This window comes from Acinonyx jubatus, chromosome E2 (assembly GCF_027475565.1).
Source record: "Acinonyx jubatus isolate Ajub_Pintada_27869175 chromosome E2, VMU_Ajub_asm_v1.0, whole genome shotgun sequence".
Lineage (NCBI taxonomy): Eukaryota > Metazoa > Chordata > Mammalia > Carnivora > Felidae > Acinonyx > Acinonyx jubatus.
Genome location: NC_069396.1, coordinates 18414565 through 18431635, shown reverse-complemented (window position 1 = coordinate 18431635; position 17071 = coordinate 18414565). Strand labels below are relative to the sequence as shown.

The 17071-nt window shown below is 49.6% G+C and overlaps 1 protein-coding gene across 4 annotated transcripts; it reads left to right on the top strand.

Annotated features, from left to right (window-relative positions):
• The first annotated feature begins 557 nt into the window (after positions 1–557).
• On the top strand, positions 558–16998 carry NUTF2 (nuclear transport factor 2). Of its 4 annotated transcripts, none has more exons than XM_027076025.2 (6): positions 589–709; positions 8600–8768; positions 11954–12081; positions 14397–14468; positions 14553–14651; positions 16475–16998. In XM_027076025.2, exons 3-6 carry the CDS (start codon positions 11983–11985, stop codon positions 16586–16588), a joined length of 384 nt encoding a protein of 127 aa, XP_026931826.1. In that variant the 5' UTR covers positions 589–709; positions 8600–8768; positions 11954–11982; the 3' UTR covers positions 16589–16998. The 4 variants fall into 4 exon arrangements, with proteins under 4 accessions (XP_026931825.1, XP_026931826.1, XP_014924186.1 ...); XM_053210765.1 differs by lacking the exon at positions 589–709 and adding an exon at positions 1891–2029; XM_027076024.2 differs by lacking the exon at positions 8600–8768 and having other exon boundaries at positions 558–709.
• The last annotated feature ends 73 nt before the right edge of the window (positions 16999–17071 follow it).

Genomic DNA, 17071 nt, shown 5'->3' with positions numbered 1-17071 from the left:
CGTATGACTAGGTTTTGAAGACCCGAACTGTACAAGATTACTCTTTGTCTCCAGCTGAGCCCCACTTGAGCATTTGAGTCTCCAGCCGAAGGAAAAGCCTCGACTGCTCGAAACCAGCTTTGGGCCGGGCTGGGCGCATGAACATTGGGACAGCAGAAACTATGGCTTTTGCCCTGGCTAGCTTTAGAGAACCGCTCCGAAGAGTCGAAGTGGTGGCCAGAGCACCGAAGAGGAGGGGAGTTCGGGAGCGGAAACAGCCCAGGGGCCCAGGGAGGGGCGGCTAGGCCTGCTTGGGGCCTGGCCAGGCACGGAGGCGGGGCCCACTCCAAAAGACCGCGCAACTTGGGCGGGGCCAGACCAGCTGGGACCTGGCGACAACTGAGCCCTGACCCTTGCCTGGCGCCAACCTCGGGTGTTCCAGAGGCTTCCGCTAGACCACAATTCTCAGGGGCTCGCCCTGGCAGCCTCCCTCCCTGGCTTAGCCTCACCTCCCGCGCTGAGGGCTGTGGCTGGTCCCCAGCGCATAGCACACTGGGAACTGTAGTTTTCTCCTGGCGCACCTACGCCAGAAAGGAGGTCGGGGGAACTGCGTTTCCCAGAGTGCAGCGGGGTGGCGAGGGAAGGCAGGGGGGAAGGGACAGTCGGTCGCAGACCGCGCTGGGTTGCCGCCGCCGCCGCCGCCGCTGCCGCCATCGTGCCAGCCCCTCGGGTGAGTGTCGGGGCTAGCGCGCCGGGGCGGGGGCTAGGCCGCTAGAGCCGCGCTCTGGGCCGCCTGGAGCCTCCGCTACCAGTCTCCGGGCGCCCCCCCACCCCCACCGGCGGCCCAAAGCCGCGCGGGGACGGGGCCATGTGTCGCGCGCGGCTCCGCCTCCCGCCGGTCCTTTGAGGCGGCGGCCGAGGGGAACACAGAGACAGGCGCCTATCCGGCAGTGTGGTGCCTATAGCGGGTGCAGCGGACTGCGCTGTGGCCAGGCTTTTTTTTCTCTGGTCCAGACCACCCGGATGGGGCTCTCCGGGCCCCGCCCCGTCTGGCCTAGCCCGGCCTGCCCGAGTCGCGCAAGCTCTGCAGGCAGGCTAGCGGGACGACCCCAGCCCCACGTCCTGCCACCCGCCAGCGAAGGATCCGGGGATGGGCAAGCGCCACCCGGCCCGCTCCGGAGTCAGCATTGGGTAAGGGCGCTTTCCTGCCGCAGCCCGGGATTAGGACTCTCATCCGTTTCCCAACCATAGCAAGGCTAGGATATAGGTGAATGCTTCTCCCCTGCTTGTCTGCACGTTGGGAGTGCACAAAACCTAACTCCCACTCTGTGGAACTCATGCGTAGGTTCCTGCGTGGAGAGTAGGGTCAGGGAATCTGGAGCGAGAGGGTTCCATGTGGGACTTAACCCTCCTCCAGCCTTGGAGGATCTGGCCTGATGCGAGGAAGCGGCTCTGGACTGGTAGGCTCAGACCCCGCCCTTCTATCAGAGACCAGGCCTCAGCTGTGGTTGGGTTGGCCGGCTGTATTAGTGGAGGAGGGGAGGAAAAAGCCTAGGAGGTGAGGTTGGATATGAGAGCCCCCAACATGTTATTAGACCTGCTCCAGTGCATTCTAATCCTCACATCTGCCCTTTCCAGTCATTTGCCCTCTTCCCCAGAGGAGAATGATTCCGTAAGATTGGTGGTGATAAGGTTGGATTTAATGGAGGGGAAAGTAGGATTCAGACCTGAAGTCCATAAGCCCAGTGCCAAATAAGAGACTGGGCTTGAGGTGACATTGGCGGTGAGCACATTTGGGCCGCGGGGCTCAGATTCAGATTCTGGGGCTCTTCTGAAGCGTGGGTGGGAGAACTAGAGTTGAAAGTTGCAGAAAGTCAGGCTTCTCTCACATGCTTGCTCACTTCTCACCAGGTGGAGTAACCTGTTTACAGGCAGGAGGCTGGTTGAACCTTGAGAAATTGCCTTCATTGATGAATCCAATGACCCCCTTGAGTCCTGGGAGAAGAGGAGTATCTAGCCTTAGAGTAGTCTTCTGACAGGCTTTGTAAAGGTATTTCTGATTGAGTGATGATATATTAAGAGACCAGTCCAGAGAGGACCATGGGATTTTGGGAAGAGACAGCTTGTCGAGTCTTGATTCCTCTGACCCAGTATAGCTTCTGAGCTATAGTTTTTGTGAGGATTAAAGAAGCAGCTAAGTCTCCGTAGGTCTGGCTTCAGCAGCAAGCAGATCTCTTAAGAAAGTTGAGTTAGGCCCATGATGCAGGAAGCCACCACCGCTGGACTTTTTTTTTTCCCTTGAGTATTTCCCCGGGTGATATTTTTCTGGTCATTGGGCTCTAGCTTTGGCAGTTTTTCTGCAGTTGAATTGCTTTGTCTAGTCATTCTCCCTGATTAAGGAGAACAGGCAAAGATCTGTCCTGATCTCCTGATTCCCTTCCCTGTGTACTCAAACCTCCTAGTCCACATGCTGGCCCATAAACATGTGGAAGTCAGGTTCATTCAGCAAGCTCAGGAGAGGTCTGGTTTGCTAGTGGACATGGGCAAGAAGAAGGGACTGCCCTAAGAACATACACAGGATCCCTGTGATAGAATCTCTTAGTACTAGAGACAGCTGTTTCAAGACCCTCTGAAGATTGTCAGGATTCCTTTTGTCTAGGACACAGGTTTCACGTGAGGTAGGCTTACTGCTATGGATCAGTTTGCACATTCCAAGGCCCTAAGTGACTTTATGATAATGGTTTTCTTCAGGGTCAAAAAGATACCATTCCTTCTTGAAGATTACCCAGGAGGAGGAAGAATTCCGGTTTCTCCCTCATTCCAATCCTAGAAGTTTTCTATAACTTCTGTGTCTGGGCTTAACTAGCCATTACCCGGCATCCTGACCCCCAGAAGTCCTTGATCTTTCTGGAATTTGGCAGGCCATCTGTATCTCAGAGATAAGAAGAGAGTCCTGAGATTCTCCAGAATCTGTCTGCACCTTCTATTCACATAGGGCTGACTTGGAAGTGGAGTTTGGCATGAAGCAGTCGAGATGTGGCTGCATAAGCATGGGGGCAGGGTGTGAGGATGCCTAGGTTATCAACTCTAAACTAGGTCCTTTAGTGACATAGAGTGCACTTCTTTTTTTTTTTTTAAGTTTTTATTTATTTTGAGAGAGAAAGAGCACGCATGTGTGCTGGCGGAGGGGCAGAGAGAGAGGGAGAGAAAGAATCCCAAGCAGGTTCCACTCTCAGCATGACTCAAAGCTGTATCTCATGACTGCAAGATCATGACCTGAGCTGATGTCAAGAATCGGATGCCTAGCCAACTGAACTATCCAGGAGCCCCTGCACCTCTCCTCTCTGAGCCACATCTCACTTTAAAAAAAAAAAAAAATTATTGTTTATTTTTGAGAGAGAGACAGTGCATGCAAGTACAAGTGGGGGAGGGGCAGAGAGAGAGGGAGACACAGACTCTGAAGCAGGCTCCAGGCTCTGGGCTGTCAGCACAGACCCTGATGCAGGGCTTGAACCCATGAACCGTGAGATCATGACCTGAGCCAAAGTTGGACACTTAACCGACTGAGCCACCCAGGTGCCCCTGAGCCATATCTCACTTTATTCTGCTGTCTAATTTTAGAACTGGAAGACACCTTATATTAAAATATTCTAGGATTCCTCTACTGGAACATTAGTATCTTTCTTGGAACTTTCTTTTCCTTTCTTACCAATGATTAGTATTATTCAACAACCATTCTTTGGCCCTTTTTGTGTAATAGGCTCTGAGCTGAAACTGAAGGTAGCAAAATGAGCCCTACCCAGTCCTGGTGCTGGGGAAAGGAGGAAATGTTACTATTACATACTTAGGGCTAATGTTACTATTATGTACTTAGGGTCGTTTGGCACAGAAGAAGGGGCTAGAGCACAGATGAAGAAAGGCTGTTAGTGAGCCTACTCTCCTCTCTGCTTCCAGCAGGAACCGTAGAGCAAGGCATTCTTCCACTGGTGTGTGCAGGAAGGTCTGGGGTCCCTTGAGCAATGCTGTCACCACTCCAGATTGCTGTGGCTTTTGGGTCTAGCTGCTGTCTTCTACAGCCTGCTTCTCTGTCCCAGGGGTCTCTGCTGGGCATTCTCCCACTGTCTGGGACTCTCACCAGCATTTTGTGGTCTTCCCATTCCCTGAGTGGAGCCTGGGTGTGTGGCTTCTGCCCCTTTCAGTAAGACCCTCTCAGGTCACTTTTTTTCAAATGCCCAGTGCTCCTGAATGGTACCCATGAGGACATCTGCCCAGAGTGAGAAACAGAGCTGCCCACCCCCCAGAGATAAAAGGGAATAGTCCTTTTGGAGAGAGGGGATCCAAAAACGTTTCCGCAGGATGGACATTGAAAGTTGAGCAGGATTTCTAAAGAGCAGGGGTTGTTGAACTGAACCTCCTCATGGAGATTTTTTTTTTTTAATTTAATTTTTGCTGATGGGTCCTCTGAGAATGTTTGTGTATTTGAGGTTGGATTTGAATTGGCTACCCCTTCCCTGGCTTTGAGACTTTCTTGCTTTGACCATATGTGATAAGAATTCCTGAATTGCTCCCTGAGGGAGTCAGCAGTGTGTGGGTTATCCCTGGAGTGACTTCCAGGCCCACGTGATATGATCATTTTGGTCAGCATCCTGGGCACCAGGTTTGTGTGGAATCATCCTCCTTCTCATCCTGTCAGCTAGAATGTGTCTTCCTGGGAAGAATCCTTTGTGCAGGTCTGGCTGTGACTGTGGAAGTGTCTTAGTGGCCACCTGACCTGCTATGGCTTTCTTTTACTGCCCTGGGTCTTACTCCTTACCTATTTGTGGTACCTGCTATGTGCCGACTCCCTAAGTCCCTAGAGTGGAGAGGAGCTACCCCTGAGAAGGAGAACCTCCCCGTCATGAGAGTGGTATTTTTGAGGTGCCTGGGAACTCAGGACTGTTTGCTTCAGTAAACTGAGGAAATTCTGGGATGTTTTTTCTTTTTTCTTTCTCTTTCCTTCTTTCTTTCTCTCTTTCTTTAATGTTTATTTATTTTTGAGAGAAAGAGTGAGAGAGAAAGAGAGAGGGAAACAGAGGATCCAAAGCAGGCTCCACGCTCACAGCATAGAGCCCGATGTGGGGCTCGAACTCATGAACTGAGAGATCATGGCCTGAGCTTAAGTTGAACCCTCAACCGACTGTGCCACCCAGGCACCCCTGGAATGTGTTTCTTAAAGCCTCTGATACTTCAGAGCCACTGGGTCTCACCAGGGCAGAGACTGCTGCCCCCTGGAGTGATGTCTGTGTGTAGAGACATTGGTTCCATTTGCAGAGGTAGTTTTACACCCAGGCGAACGCAAGTACTCACTTGTCCCTATGGTATAGTCCTACTTTGACCAGTTGAGCATGCACTGAGGGTCTTTCTGTACTGAGGGGAATGGAATTTGTTGATTTCAGAGGGCAAGAAAAGGCCTGGGCTCCATTCCTCAGCACTTCATTTGTTACCTCTACACTTTATGCTACTTGACATTGGCTCACAGCTGTTCTAGTCCAAGCCAGTTTTGTGGATATCTTAATGCTGGCTATGCCAGTGGCCCTATGTAGTCTTGAATTTTTTCTTAACCTCTTGGAGTCCTGGTTTCTGCATCTATAAAATGATGGTAATCATACTAGGTTTGCAGCTGTGAGGCTCAAATGAGAGAACACATGTAACTGTTTTTTTTTACGTTTATTTTTTTTATTTTTGAGAGAGAGAGACAGACCGTGAGTGGGGGAGGGGCAGAGAGCTAGAGAGACACAGAATCCGAAGCAGGCTCCAGGCTCTGAGCTGTCAGCACAGAGCCTGACATGGAGCTCAAACCTACAAACTGTGAGACCATGACCTGAGCTGAAGTCGGACGCTCAACTGACTGAGACACCCAGGCGCCCTCATATGTAACTGTTTTGCTTACAGAAGAAGTCATTCCATTCAGCACTCCGGAGACTCCGTGTGCATCCCTTTATTCCTCTGCTCACCTCAGTCTCAGAGTGTCATGGCAGTATTAGCCAGGCATGGTGGTAGCAGACCATGGGGGTGGTCACTTAGGGGCTTTAGGCCCAACTGGGGAGCCAAGTCCATGTATACCTGACCAGTAAGTTCATGGCCTGGGGTTCAGTTCATGGATGGGAGCTGTCTAGGACAGGGTCCCTAGAAATCTCTGGGTCATGTGGGAAAGGGAGGCTACTTAGGGTCTGAGTAAGTACAGAGCAGAGGGACCAGAATGCAGATCTCAGGAATTAGCTTCTGGGCTGGCCAGGGTGTCCTGAAGGTTCTGGATCCCTCCTCCAGGCCAAAGAGGAGGAAAAGGCCCTCACTGGAGGCACTTAGGCCTCAGGGGTCTGCCCCAGGAAAGGGTTCTGTCCTGGCCAGCCATGCCGGCACTAGACCTTGGCTGATTTCTCTCCAGACTTCAGGCAGGGGAATGGTGGACTAGGCAGTTGGGAGTCCTGGATTGAGGCTGTTCCATGGTGTGGTATCCTTGTAGGAGGCTGAGGTAACCACCTTCTTTCTAGTTCTTGACCTCGGTGTTCACTTAGGACCTGACTGACTCCTTGCAGCTGGGTCTTCCTTTATACCCTCAGTTGATTACCCCTAACATCCCCAATTACTGGTGAGGAAACAGGGTCAAAGGGTCATACAACAAGGGAGAGGAGGAATAGGCTAGAGGCCAAGCCTTTGAGGGTGTGGTTGTGTGCCTGCTGTTGAGCCACAGCTGACCTTCTTTCAGGTGACCAGGGCTTTGGGAATAAGTGAGGGGGTTGGACCAAGCCCTCCAATAGACAGATGACTGGGTAGTTGACAAAGGACTGTTTCCTGATGACTTAGACAGAAGGTGCAGGTAGAGAGGAGGTGGGTCACTTAAATTCGGCAGGGTTCACCCAGAATTTGCTCCTCCTCCAGAGAAGGAGAGCTGGGCCAGGCACCATGGCAACAGGGATGCCCAGGTCAGGGAGACAGAGCATAAACAAATATGTTAAGTGTGACAATCTCATTCAGTGATAAGTGCTAAGAAAACAATACAAGATGGTGAAATGAGTGGCCAGTTACTTTAGACTGAACGGACAGAGAAGGTGTCTGTGAGGAGGTGACATTTGAGCTGACACATATGTGACAAGGAGCAGACAAATGAAGATCCAGAGAGAATAGTGATCTGGGTAGAAGGATCAACAGTTGCAAAGCTCTTGGGTGAGAACAGGCTCAGCATGTTCCAGGAACAGGGACATGCCCAGACTGGCAGTAGAGGAGGGGCGAGGGGTGGGTTGGGTGGCAGATGAGGTTGGACAGCCAGGAGGGCAGGTCACCCAGGGGCCTTGAAGGCAGTCTAAGTGGTTGAGACTGTCAGTGGAGAATGGGAGGGAAGTCACTGGAGGGCCATAGGATGTATGAGAGTAATGGCCATGGTTGATGCTGACTTCAAGGATCCCCCTAGAAGCTTGGTGTATCTGCTGACATGCCCTGCAGGCCTTGGTGATGGGTGCTCAAAAAAAGACAAACATGGGTCTTTCTCTGTATCAGTCTGGAGTTTGGAACATCCTCTTCCCCATCACTCTCCTGCCCCCAGCCCTGCCCCAGGTCCAGCTAGGCCAGGATCTCTGACTTGCTGAGATGGTAGAACTGGGCTGTGACTTCGCACGTTTGGGAAAACTGTGAGATCATCCCCCATGAAAACGCCTTTTGTTTGGGTTTGGTGTGGAAGTCTGCCTGGTGCCTTTGTTTGGAGGCAGAAGCCCTGGTTCAGGCCTGTCTTGCCCCTCTCTGAGAAAGTCAAGGTTAGAGGTTAGGGCTTCAGTGCTATGTGCCCAGGAGCACCTGTCTCACTGGGTGGTCTACTCATTTTTACCTCCAACCTGTTGTCTCTGGGAGTCCTGGCTCTGGAGTCCACTAAACCTGGTTCCATCTAGTTAGACCACCCATTAGGCTTATGGCCTTGAACAAGTTAGCTAACCTTTCTGAGCTTCATTTTGCTCGTCTCTAATGTGGGAATCGAGTGACAGGGTGTTAGGACCAAATGCATGTAAAGCCTTTAGCACATGTCTATACCTAATACGTATTAGTAAAAATGAGATGTTATCAGGTAGACACTGCTATTTAAGTTTTGTCACTGGAGGGGCATCTGGGTGGCTCAGTCGGTTGAGCGTCCGACTTCGGCTCAGGTCATGATCTCACAGTTCATGGGTTCGAGCCCCGCGTCTGGCTCTGTGCTGACAGCTCAGAGCCCGGAGCCTGCTTCCGATTCTGTGTCTCCCTCTCTCTCTGCCCCTCCTCCACTCACACTCTGTCTCTCTCTCCTTCAAAAAAAAAAAAAAAAAAAATTAAAAAAAATTTTTTTAAAGTTTTGTCACTGGAAACACTGACCCAGAATTTGAGGATAGAAATGAAAATTTTCTGTTGTCTAATGGGGTCTTCTGGACAAAAGATTTTTTTTTTTTTTTTTTTTTTTTTTTTTTTGGGCAAAAGATTTACCCTGGGATCCTTGACAGCCTCAGGGAGTCTGAACAATCTGAAATTATTCGCAAGGCTGGGACATCCCTACCTCTGTGCAAATTTATTGGGAGAGGGTCACAGTTTTTGAGACATTCTTAGAGGGTCTTTGCACCCACAGAGACCTAAAGGTCAGTGAAGGCTGATGCTCAGTGAGCGAGAGGTCATCGAGGTCATTTCTGCTCCTTGAGGAGCCTGGCCTCACTCAGCCTGCGGACTGTTGGGGTGAAGCAGGAGATGGCGTGGTCAGCGGTCCTCTTGGAAGAACTGTAGGAGAAGCCGTCACGAAGGTCAGTCCCCATCCTGATATGAGGCTGCTTCTGAGCCTTGGCATTTTTCTTTTTAGACTGTTCTTTCTGCAGTATATGTATTAGAATCAAGGTCAGGGCTTGCTGGCCATCCTGGGGAACATCCTCCCAGCCTGGCCCAGACCCATCCCTGTGTTGCTTGGGATGGGGGGGGGGGGGGGGACTTTGCTCCCTGCTTCTTTTTCTGGATGCAGGAATGCTGCCTCCCAGCCAAGAGTTGAAAGCTTTATGGGAGATTTGGAGTCAAACTGTAAATCCTGTAGTTTGCTGAGCCACACTCTGTGCTAAGGGATTGGGGTGGGATGGAGTGGGTGTGGCAGGAACCACACTGGAACCCTCCCAGACCAGAGCCACAATGTTTAGGCAGAGGAGTGAGCCCTGGCTGTGTTAATATGGTTTTGCACATGGGGTTGGGGTCAACATATGAGTCTGGGAAGGAGGACCCAAATAGATGGAATCTGAGGGAAGAGTAGGAACTTGACCAGACAGATGAGAGGAGGGAGGACATCCCAGTAGGGGGACTCATAGGGTGAGGGTGGGGCAAAAATCAGTGAGCAAGCACTGAGTGAGTTCTGTTCTATTTGTGTGTGAGCTGGATGGAGGTAGGACAGAATGCTAGGGAGACAGGGACAGGTATGGATGCATATCTGTGGAGTTTCAAGATTTAATCCAAAGGTGAGGCTGTTGTACAGAAGAGACATGGCCAGCTTTGTGGTTTAGAGCTCAGGGGCACATATTTAGCAGAAAGAAAGTGCTGACTTCAACCAGAGGACCCAGTGTAAGCCCTGATGTACTAGATGGACTTGGGGCAAGACATATCACTAAACCTCAGTTTTCCCACCTGTAAAGTGGGATGACAATGGAATCTGACCACATGGCTACCATGATCAGTACCTGGAAATAAACATATCAGGGTCAAACAGGCCAATAACAAGGTTGGTATTGGCTTCAGGGACCCTATTTGGAAAAGGCCTCAGTCTACATAGTTTTGAAGGTTCCTTCTCACACTTTCTGGTGCCCCCAAGCAGTCTCATTCCTTAGGAAAACACACTTTGCCCTGCCCCACTGGACCAAAGTGTCTTTCTGTCCCTTTATCTGTCCTCCCTCTTCACTCCACCACTACTTCTGCCAAGTAGTTTTTGTATTGGCAAGTTAACATACCTTAAGAACAATATTGAAAAAGGAGACCCCCCCCCATACTTCCTCTGCATCACTGTCCTACCACATGGCACCACTTTTCTTGTCTTTGGGTCAGCTTTTATTTAGCCTTATTTTCCCTTACCCTCCATCTCCAGCTTCCTGTTCCCTGCCCTTATCTCTTTTCTTGTGCCCAGACACATACTTATGCTTTTTCTTCTGATCGGCATACTCTTTCTCCAAGACCTTCCCTGAGGACTGCCCAACCTTGCCAAGGACAGAGGGAGAGATGGCCCTTACCCATTCTTCTAGCTTTCCCTCTGCCCCAGAGCTCTTGGGGTAGGATACCATGGGGCTGGGCCACAGTGAATGAGCCAAACATAGTGAATATTAGGTTGGAAGAGGCAGAGATTTGAGATGCAGTAGAGATGGCTGGGAGTGGGAGGGGGGGGGGTAGCTACAGTCTGACCCCTTGGAAATGTGACCATGACAGCAGCTGAGACTAGCTTTTGACCCTATGCTTTTCCTACAAGTTGATTTGTTTCTTGGCAGAGTATAAACTGGGACACACCTTGTATTCCTGTGTAGCAGGCGTGCCTGGGTCCAGTCTTTCTCTTCTGCTTGTTTTAGACTTTTCTTGGACATTTCTTAGTCATCTTAGCACTGAGCTCCTATTTTTAGTGCCACCACCTCCTATGGGACCTAAAATAAAGCTGGCTCATCTTCCTGGCCCCTCATTGGCTGAAGTATTGGTCATAGGCTGGGAGATTGGCTGGATTGGGACTAAGCCACTGGCCCTCTACATTATCTATCCCGGCTGGCTCCTCTGGCCTTGGGTGAGGTCATAGGGACTAGAGTGAACTAGCAGGTTCCCTTGGTGAGGCTTCACAACCACTGGCAACATCAGGGTTCCACCCCCTTACAGAGGAGGGAGCTGAGGCCCTTCTTGGGGCAATGACTTGCATCAGGTCCCACCACTGTTAATGGTTGTCTGCCATTAACAGACACAACGCAACTCCTCACTGCTTTGGTTCAGAGTCCTGTTGTCAGAAGATGGGGAGGTAGTCAGACACAACTGTGGAACAAAATACAAGTCTGCCATTGTGGTATCCTTCAGTGAGATGTGGGCTTCCTATCTGGGAGGGGCCTAGCAAAGCCAGAGTGGCTCTCGTCTACGGCTTGAGTTTCCTTCTAGCAAGCCTTGGAGCTGTGATGTCTATAGCTGGGAGGGGGTCTCCCCGCCTACCCCCCCAAAGACCAGAGAAGGGCAGCCCCTTCCAACGGAGGCAGTGCTGGGATGGGGAGTGTGAAGAGATAACCGCCTCTGTTTCCCTTCCCAGACCCCCTCAGTATTACTCTCTGATTCTTTGAATTCATGTTCCCATCTCTGAAGTGGGTAGGGGTAACACTGTCATGAAGAAATGAATAGATATTACCTGTGCTCAAAGAAGTAAACTGCTCCCTTAAGACTAAAATGGAGGATCACTTGCTGTTTTATTGCAAGTGAGGACTTGAGGAGACATCTCCCCCTACTCTCACTGGGTCTTCCTCCACCTCTTGATATAGCCCTGGGGCAATGTTGATGGGACTAAGGACATTACACAGATATCTGTAATTTCTGACTTGCAAAGTGGGAAGAACAGATTGTTGAGAGAATTAAAACATGTGGGGAGAGTGTGTGTCGTTAGCTCCTTCTTAAAGCCCCACCCCCCATTGGGCTTGCTCTGACTGTCCTGGCTCCACCCTCAGCACCTATCCTATGTGCTCCACATCCTGGGAGCCCCTTTGTTTCATTAGCCAGAGCTCCTCAAAGGAGAATCTGAGTCTGGTCCACCTCTGGGCTCCCTGCACTGGTCTGTATTGGGAGGGGCCTCCTACCAATTCTCCAGGACCTCTCTATAACAGACCTCACCAAAAGACTCCCTCCTCGAGGAGGCCAGGAGGGGTAGGGGTCAGTGAAGAAACCGCAGCTGGCTACCTCGTGTTCCCTTGGTACCAACACTTCCCTCCATGTCTTGCTGATCTTGCAGGTCTCAGTGAGGCCGGGTGACGCTCCAGAATGGGAGACAAGCCAATTTGGGAGCAGATTGGATCCAGCTTCATTCAACATTACTACCAGTTATTTGATAACGACAGAACCCAACTAGGCGCAATTTATGTAAGTCTCCAGCTCTAGGGCCTGAACAGGGTCCCCAAGGGATCCATTCAGATGTTGGGCCAGTGTGTCCAGTTCACAAGTTCTAGCAGCCCTTACCGGATTTGGCTATACTCTTCTATCTAAGCTTCTGTCTGTGGCAGAAGGGGCCTGAGGCTTAGCCCAACTACCTGGTCTACACGTTCCCTTCTGTCATCTTCCATAAGAGTAGGGATCCTGTATCCTTGGCGGGTTGTTACGGGCTTGCCATTCCATGGTCCTGAGAGTGCCTCTGGTTCCAGATTGGGCAGCAGCAGACAGATGCTAAGGCTCATGGTGCTTTCTGGAAGTGGCAGGTATGAGCATCATCAATGCAAAACTGAGTTCTCCTGGAGGTCTTAGGTCCAAGTTTCCTTTTGAGGGCCAAACACCCCGGAATGCTCATGGTAAACAAATGGGGTTAGCCCAGGGAGACTGGTGTGTCTTTAACTCTTCTAGGCAGGCACTTGCTATTTTAACGTTTTTTTGTGTGTGTTTTTTTTTTTTTTTTTTTTTTTTTTATTTTTGGGACAGAGAGAGACAGAGCATGAATGGGGGAGGGGCAGAGAGAGAGAGGGAGACACAGAATCGGAAACAGGCTCCAGGCTCCGAGCCATCAGCCCAGAGCCCGACGCGGGGCTCGAACTCACGGACCGCGAGATCGTGACCTGGCTGAAGTCGGACGCTTAACCGACTGCGCCACCCAGGCGCCCCGTCACTTGCTATTTTAATGATCATGTATACCAAGAGCTACTTGTATTTGACCCTGCCAGGACTCAGTCACAGTAATGTGATTGATCAGGCCATTTCTAGCAGGTCTGTCCAGAATGGAAATGATAGGAGTCATCCAGCATAGCCTGAGAACCTGACTGGGCTGTGGGGCAAAGCTCTCTCTGTGTCTCCAGAAACTCGGGGTCAAGTCTGAAGAAAAGAAAGGGATCTTACCAGTGGAAAGCCAAATCCAGTAAATGCATTATTTGGTTGTCATCATAGAGAGTTTTAAAAACTTGAACTGATATGACTCTGGGATCCTGGCATTTCTGTTTTATTTGCTTCTTAAAATCAATGAAAGCAGCCCCGACCCAGAGAAGAGAGCATGGTCCTAAAAGAATGCTTTATGTATGTCATTTTGTATAATCCTCAGCATATGTCTCTTTTAAAGATCAGAAAATAGAGGGGCGCCTGGGTAGCTCAGTCGGTTAAGCGGCCGACTTCGGCTCAGGTCATGATCTCGCGGTCCGTGAGTTCGAGCCCCGCGTTGGGCTCTATGCTGACAGCTCAGAGCCTGGAGCCTGTTTCAGATTCTGTGTCTCCCTCTCTCTGACCCTCCCCCGTTCATGCTCTGTCTCTCTCTGTCTCAAAAATAAATAAACGTTTAAAAAAAAAAATTTTTTTTTAAAAAATAAAAAAAATAAAGATCAGAAAATAGAAAAATATGTAACTTGCCAAATATTATAGCTGGTAAGTAGCAAAGGCAGTTTTGAGTTCTGCCCCTGAAGTCTATGGCAGGAAAAATATGGAGGGGAGGGGATGAAACTAGTGGGTTGCATGTTGATGTAGGTAGGGTCCCAGGCTAGGCCTTGGGAGGCCTTGTCAGCCTCCATTCTTCCCTCACCTCATGGGTGTCCTTATGGGAGTGGCCTCAGTAGAATTCAGCCTGAGCTCTAGAGATGGTAATTGAACATAGAATGTTTCCAAGTTATTTCTCATGGGCTTCTCTAGTACTGGTGCTGACTGACCACATAGCAGGATGACTTTTGGCTGAGCCTTGACCACATAATAGGCAGCCTAGGGCTCATGCATATCAGAGGCCATATAACTTCTTTGTTTTTGTTTTTGTTTTTTAGTTTATTTATTTATTTTCAGAGAGAGAGAGAGCGGGGGAGGGACAGAGAGAATCCCAAGCAGGCTCCATGCTATCAGCTCAAAGCCCGACACAGGGGTCTAGCTTATGAATTGTGAGATCATGACCTGACCTGAAATCAAGAGTCAGACACCTGACCAACTGAGCCACCCAGATGCCCCCAGGGGGCATATAACTTCTTGAATAAAAACCAGGAAATGAACTTACTAAATAGGTTTGTATTTTGTTAGCTTTTCAGAGCCTGGGCTCTGGGAAGATAGGGTGTAATTAAAGAGGTTGTTAGTAGTGTAAAGTATGGAAACTACCTTCAGTTCCCTTCTTTACAGATAGGGTAATTGAGTTTTGGACTCATTTTTCCAAACAAGGTCCTTTTCAGGGACTCAGAGATAAATTCCTTTTTCTCTGAGGCCCTGACCCCATGTTTTCTGGTTTTCAGATTGACGCATCATGCCTTACGTGGGAAGGACAGCAATTCCAGGGGAAAGCTGCCATTGTGGAGAAGTTGTCTGTAAGTAAAGGCCAGGGTCATGCTGCAAGCAGCTACTTCCCTGCCTTGCTGGCCACAGCCCATCACCCCCTCTTTCTTTTGCAGAGCCTTCCGTTCCAGAAAATCCAGCACAGCATCACGGCGCAGGACCATCAGCCCACGCCAGATAGCTGCATCATCAGCATGGTTGTGGGCCAGCTCAAGGTAATAGTGCTGGTAGGGAGGAGTGGGCAGGCAGAGGAGAGCCCTGCGCACCTGCCTTCCCTGTCATGTGACCTGCTTATCAAGGGACACTCGGTGTCTAGAGCTGTATAATTCAATACAATAACCACTAGTCACATTTTTATATTATGTTTCAATTTTAATGGCAATTTTTAAATTGCATTAATTAAAATGAAAGTTAAAATGGAGTTCCTCAGCCGAACTAAGTATATTTCAAGTGCTTATAGTCAGTCACTGTGACTGCCTATTGGACAGTGCAGACACAGACTGATTCTGTTGTTACAGAAAGTACTATTGGAGAGTACAGGTTTAGAGCCTTTCTGGAAAAGGGACAAGAGGTATAGGAGCAGGGTGGGGTTGTGGTGCTAAGATACTGGGCCTTCATACTGCCCTGAGGTATAGGTGGGCTTTCTGTCGGCAGCTGGTCCTAGATGGGCCAGCTGGGTGCTGAGTTGCAGTCCCTTGCTGGAGTCCATGTTGCCACTTCCTGAGCTGGCTACTGGCTCCGCCACCTGCTGAGCAAAGCAGATTCCTGGAACTCCTGCTTCTGTTTGCATTCTCCTTTCCTCTTCCAAGACCTATCCTCTTCAAAGCCTTCAGCTCCTCAGTCCCCAAGAACTCTCATGGGAACTCCTACCTGTTGTGCTCCAGCAGACTGAAGCCAGATTTTTAATTTCCAAAAAGCTTCTCCTCCTTTCCAAAGCAGGACAAGTTGGCTGCCCGTCGACCAGGTCCCAGTCTCCTGGACCCGTGTCACGGTGGGACTCTGAATAATAGGCCCCATGGCCTTCTCCGTAGGTTAGGTGGGGCCTTCTGGGTTAAATAAAAGGGCAGAAAGAGGGGCCCCATAGGCCTCTGCCATGGACCCAGAAGGACCTGCCTTGTGGCCTGGACTTCCCTGTCAGTTTTTCCTGCCTGTCCAACATGCCCTGCCCAGAGTTTGTGTTCAGATAGGCCGTTGGGAGTGAAGAGGTCTTTTCAGGGGGCTCGGTGCCTATTTTCCAGGATAGGGTCAGTAAGCATGGCCCATTTCCCACTTGGCTTCAGGTTCATTCTGCTGCTTCTGTCCCAACTCAGAGTCCCTGAAAGACTGATTTGCCTAATTGCTGATGAAAAATCCCAGAAACCCCAGCAATGTTAGAGATAGCACTGGTTAACTGGGCTCCTGCCTTAACTATGCTTCATCCTGATCTTCTGCAGTTTGGCTGGAGGTGTCTTGCCTTTTTTTTTTTTTTTCATTGCAAATGTTATATATGACACGACAGGAAACATCACCAGGTGACATTGCTTCGTTTTTGCTCTTTGTTTTGCTCTTTGTTAGAGCTTTGATTACAGTGTGAACTCCGTTTTGAGTCTTTTCTCACCTACTTGGCCACAGTCAGTATTAACAGTAGTTTCTCTGAATTGGACTAACTGGTGTAATCAGACGCTAAGATTATTTAGGTTTTAGGTACTGTAAGTTATGCGGTGAGCACTACAGAACTCTTTCAAATTGATCACTGCTTAGAGACATGGGCTCAGAAGCAGGTGTGTTTTCTGCTCTCTTACGGTGGCTAATTGGTGATGCATTCTACAGTTTAAGTGCATGTAGCAGTGAGAACTGCCATCTGTAGCCCCTATGTGTCCAGTGCCATGTTTTGTACATTATATCAATTCACATTCATAAATACACTTTGGCTATACTGGGATTTGAGTCCAAGACCATAGGGCCTGATCTCAAAGTCAGCATTCTTTGTCCTGTTCCCTTGCCACTAAACTCCCTTCCTGTTCCTTGGCCTACTTAATCATTTTTTTTCTCCTCACAGGCTGATGAAGACCCCATCATGGGGTTCCACCAGATGTTCCTATTAAAGAACATCAACGATGCTTGGGTTTGCACCAATGACATGTTCAGGCTTGCCCTGCACAACTTCGGCTGACCTCCTCCCAGCCAGGCACTCATGCTGTTTCCTCCTCCCTCCTCTCCCCAATATTATTCACACTCCTCCAGATGCTCCAAATATCATACACAAATGAGCAGGGCCGCGGTGGGAGCGGGCGCAGTGCGCTGCTGCTACTGGGGTATTGTGCATGATGTTTGGACGCTAGACTAGTTGCATCTGACAGGAGAAGTTTGTGTTGTACCAGCGCATGCCTTGGAAAGACTTAAGTAATGCAAAAGGTTGTTTTTTTTTGTTTTGTTTTGTTTTTGTTTTTTAATCTACTGACAAGTTGCTCTAGTAACCCAAAGAAGTGAAGGAGAAAGCAGCTGCCTCACCGCCCAGATATTGATTTGTTCGGATGTTTCAATGCCTCATGATACAATAAAACCACAAAAATTTTCTTAACAGTTTAAATTGTTTTAATGAGTTTAATAGTTGGCTGGGCATCAATAACTACCCTGCCCCATTGTCTCTCTCATG

What these genes read in the sequence shown, in the direction of transcription:
- NUTF2 (XM_027076024.2), top strand. Translation starts at nt 11,983, where the DNA reads ATGGGAGACAAGCCAATTTGGGAGCAGATTGGATCCAGCTTCATTCAA. An exon ending in CCCAACTAGGCGCAATTTAT is followed by an intron (nt 12,082 to 14,396) that starts GTAAGTCTCCAG and finishes TCTGGTTTTCAG; the next exon opens with ATTGACGCATCATGCCTTAC. An exon ending in TGGTTGTGGGCCAGCTCAAG is followed by an intron (nt 14,652 to 16,474) that starts GTAATAGTGCTG and finishes TTCTCCTCACAG; the next exon opens with GCTGATGAAGACCCCATCAT.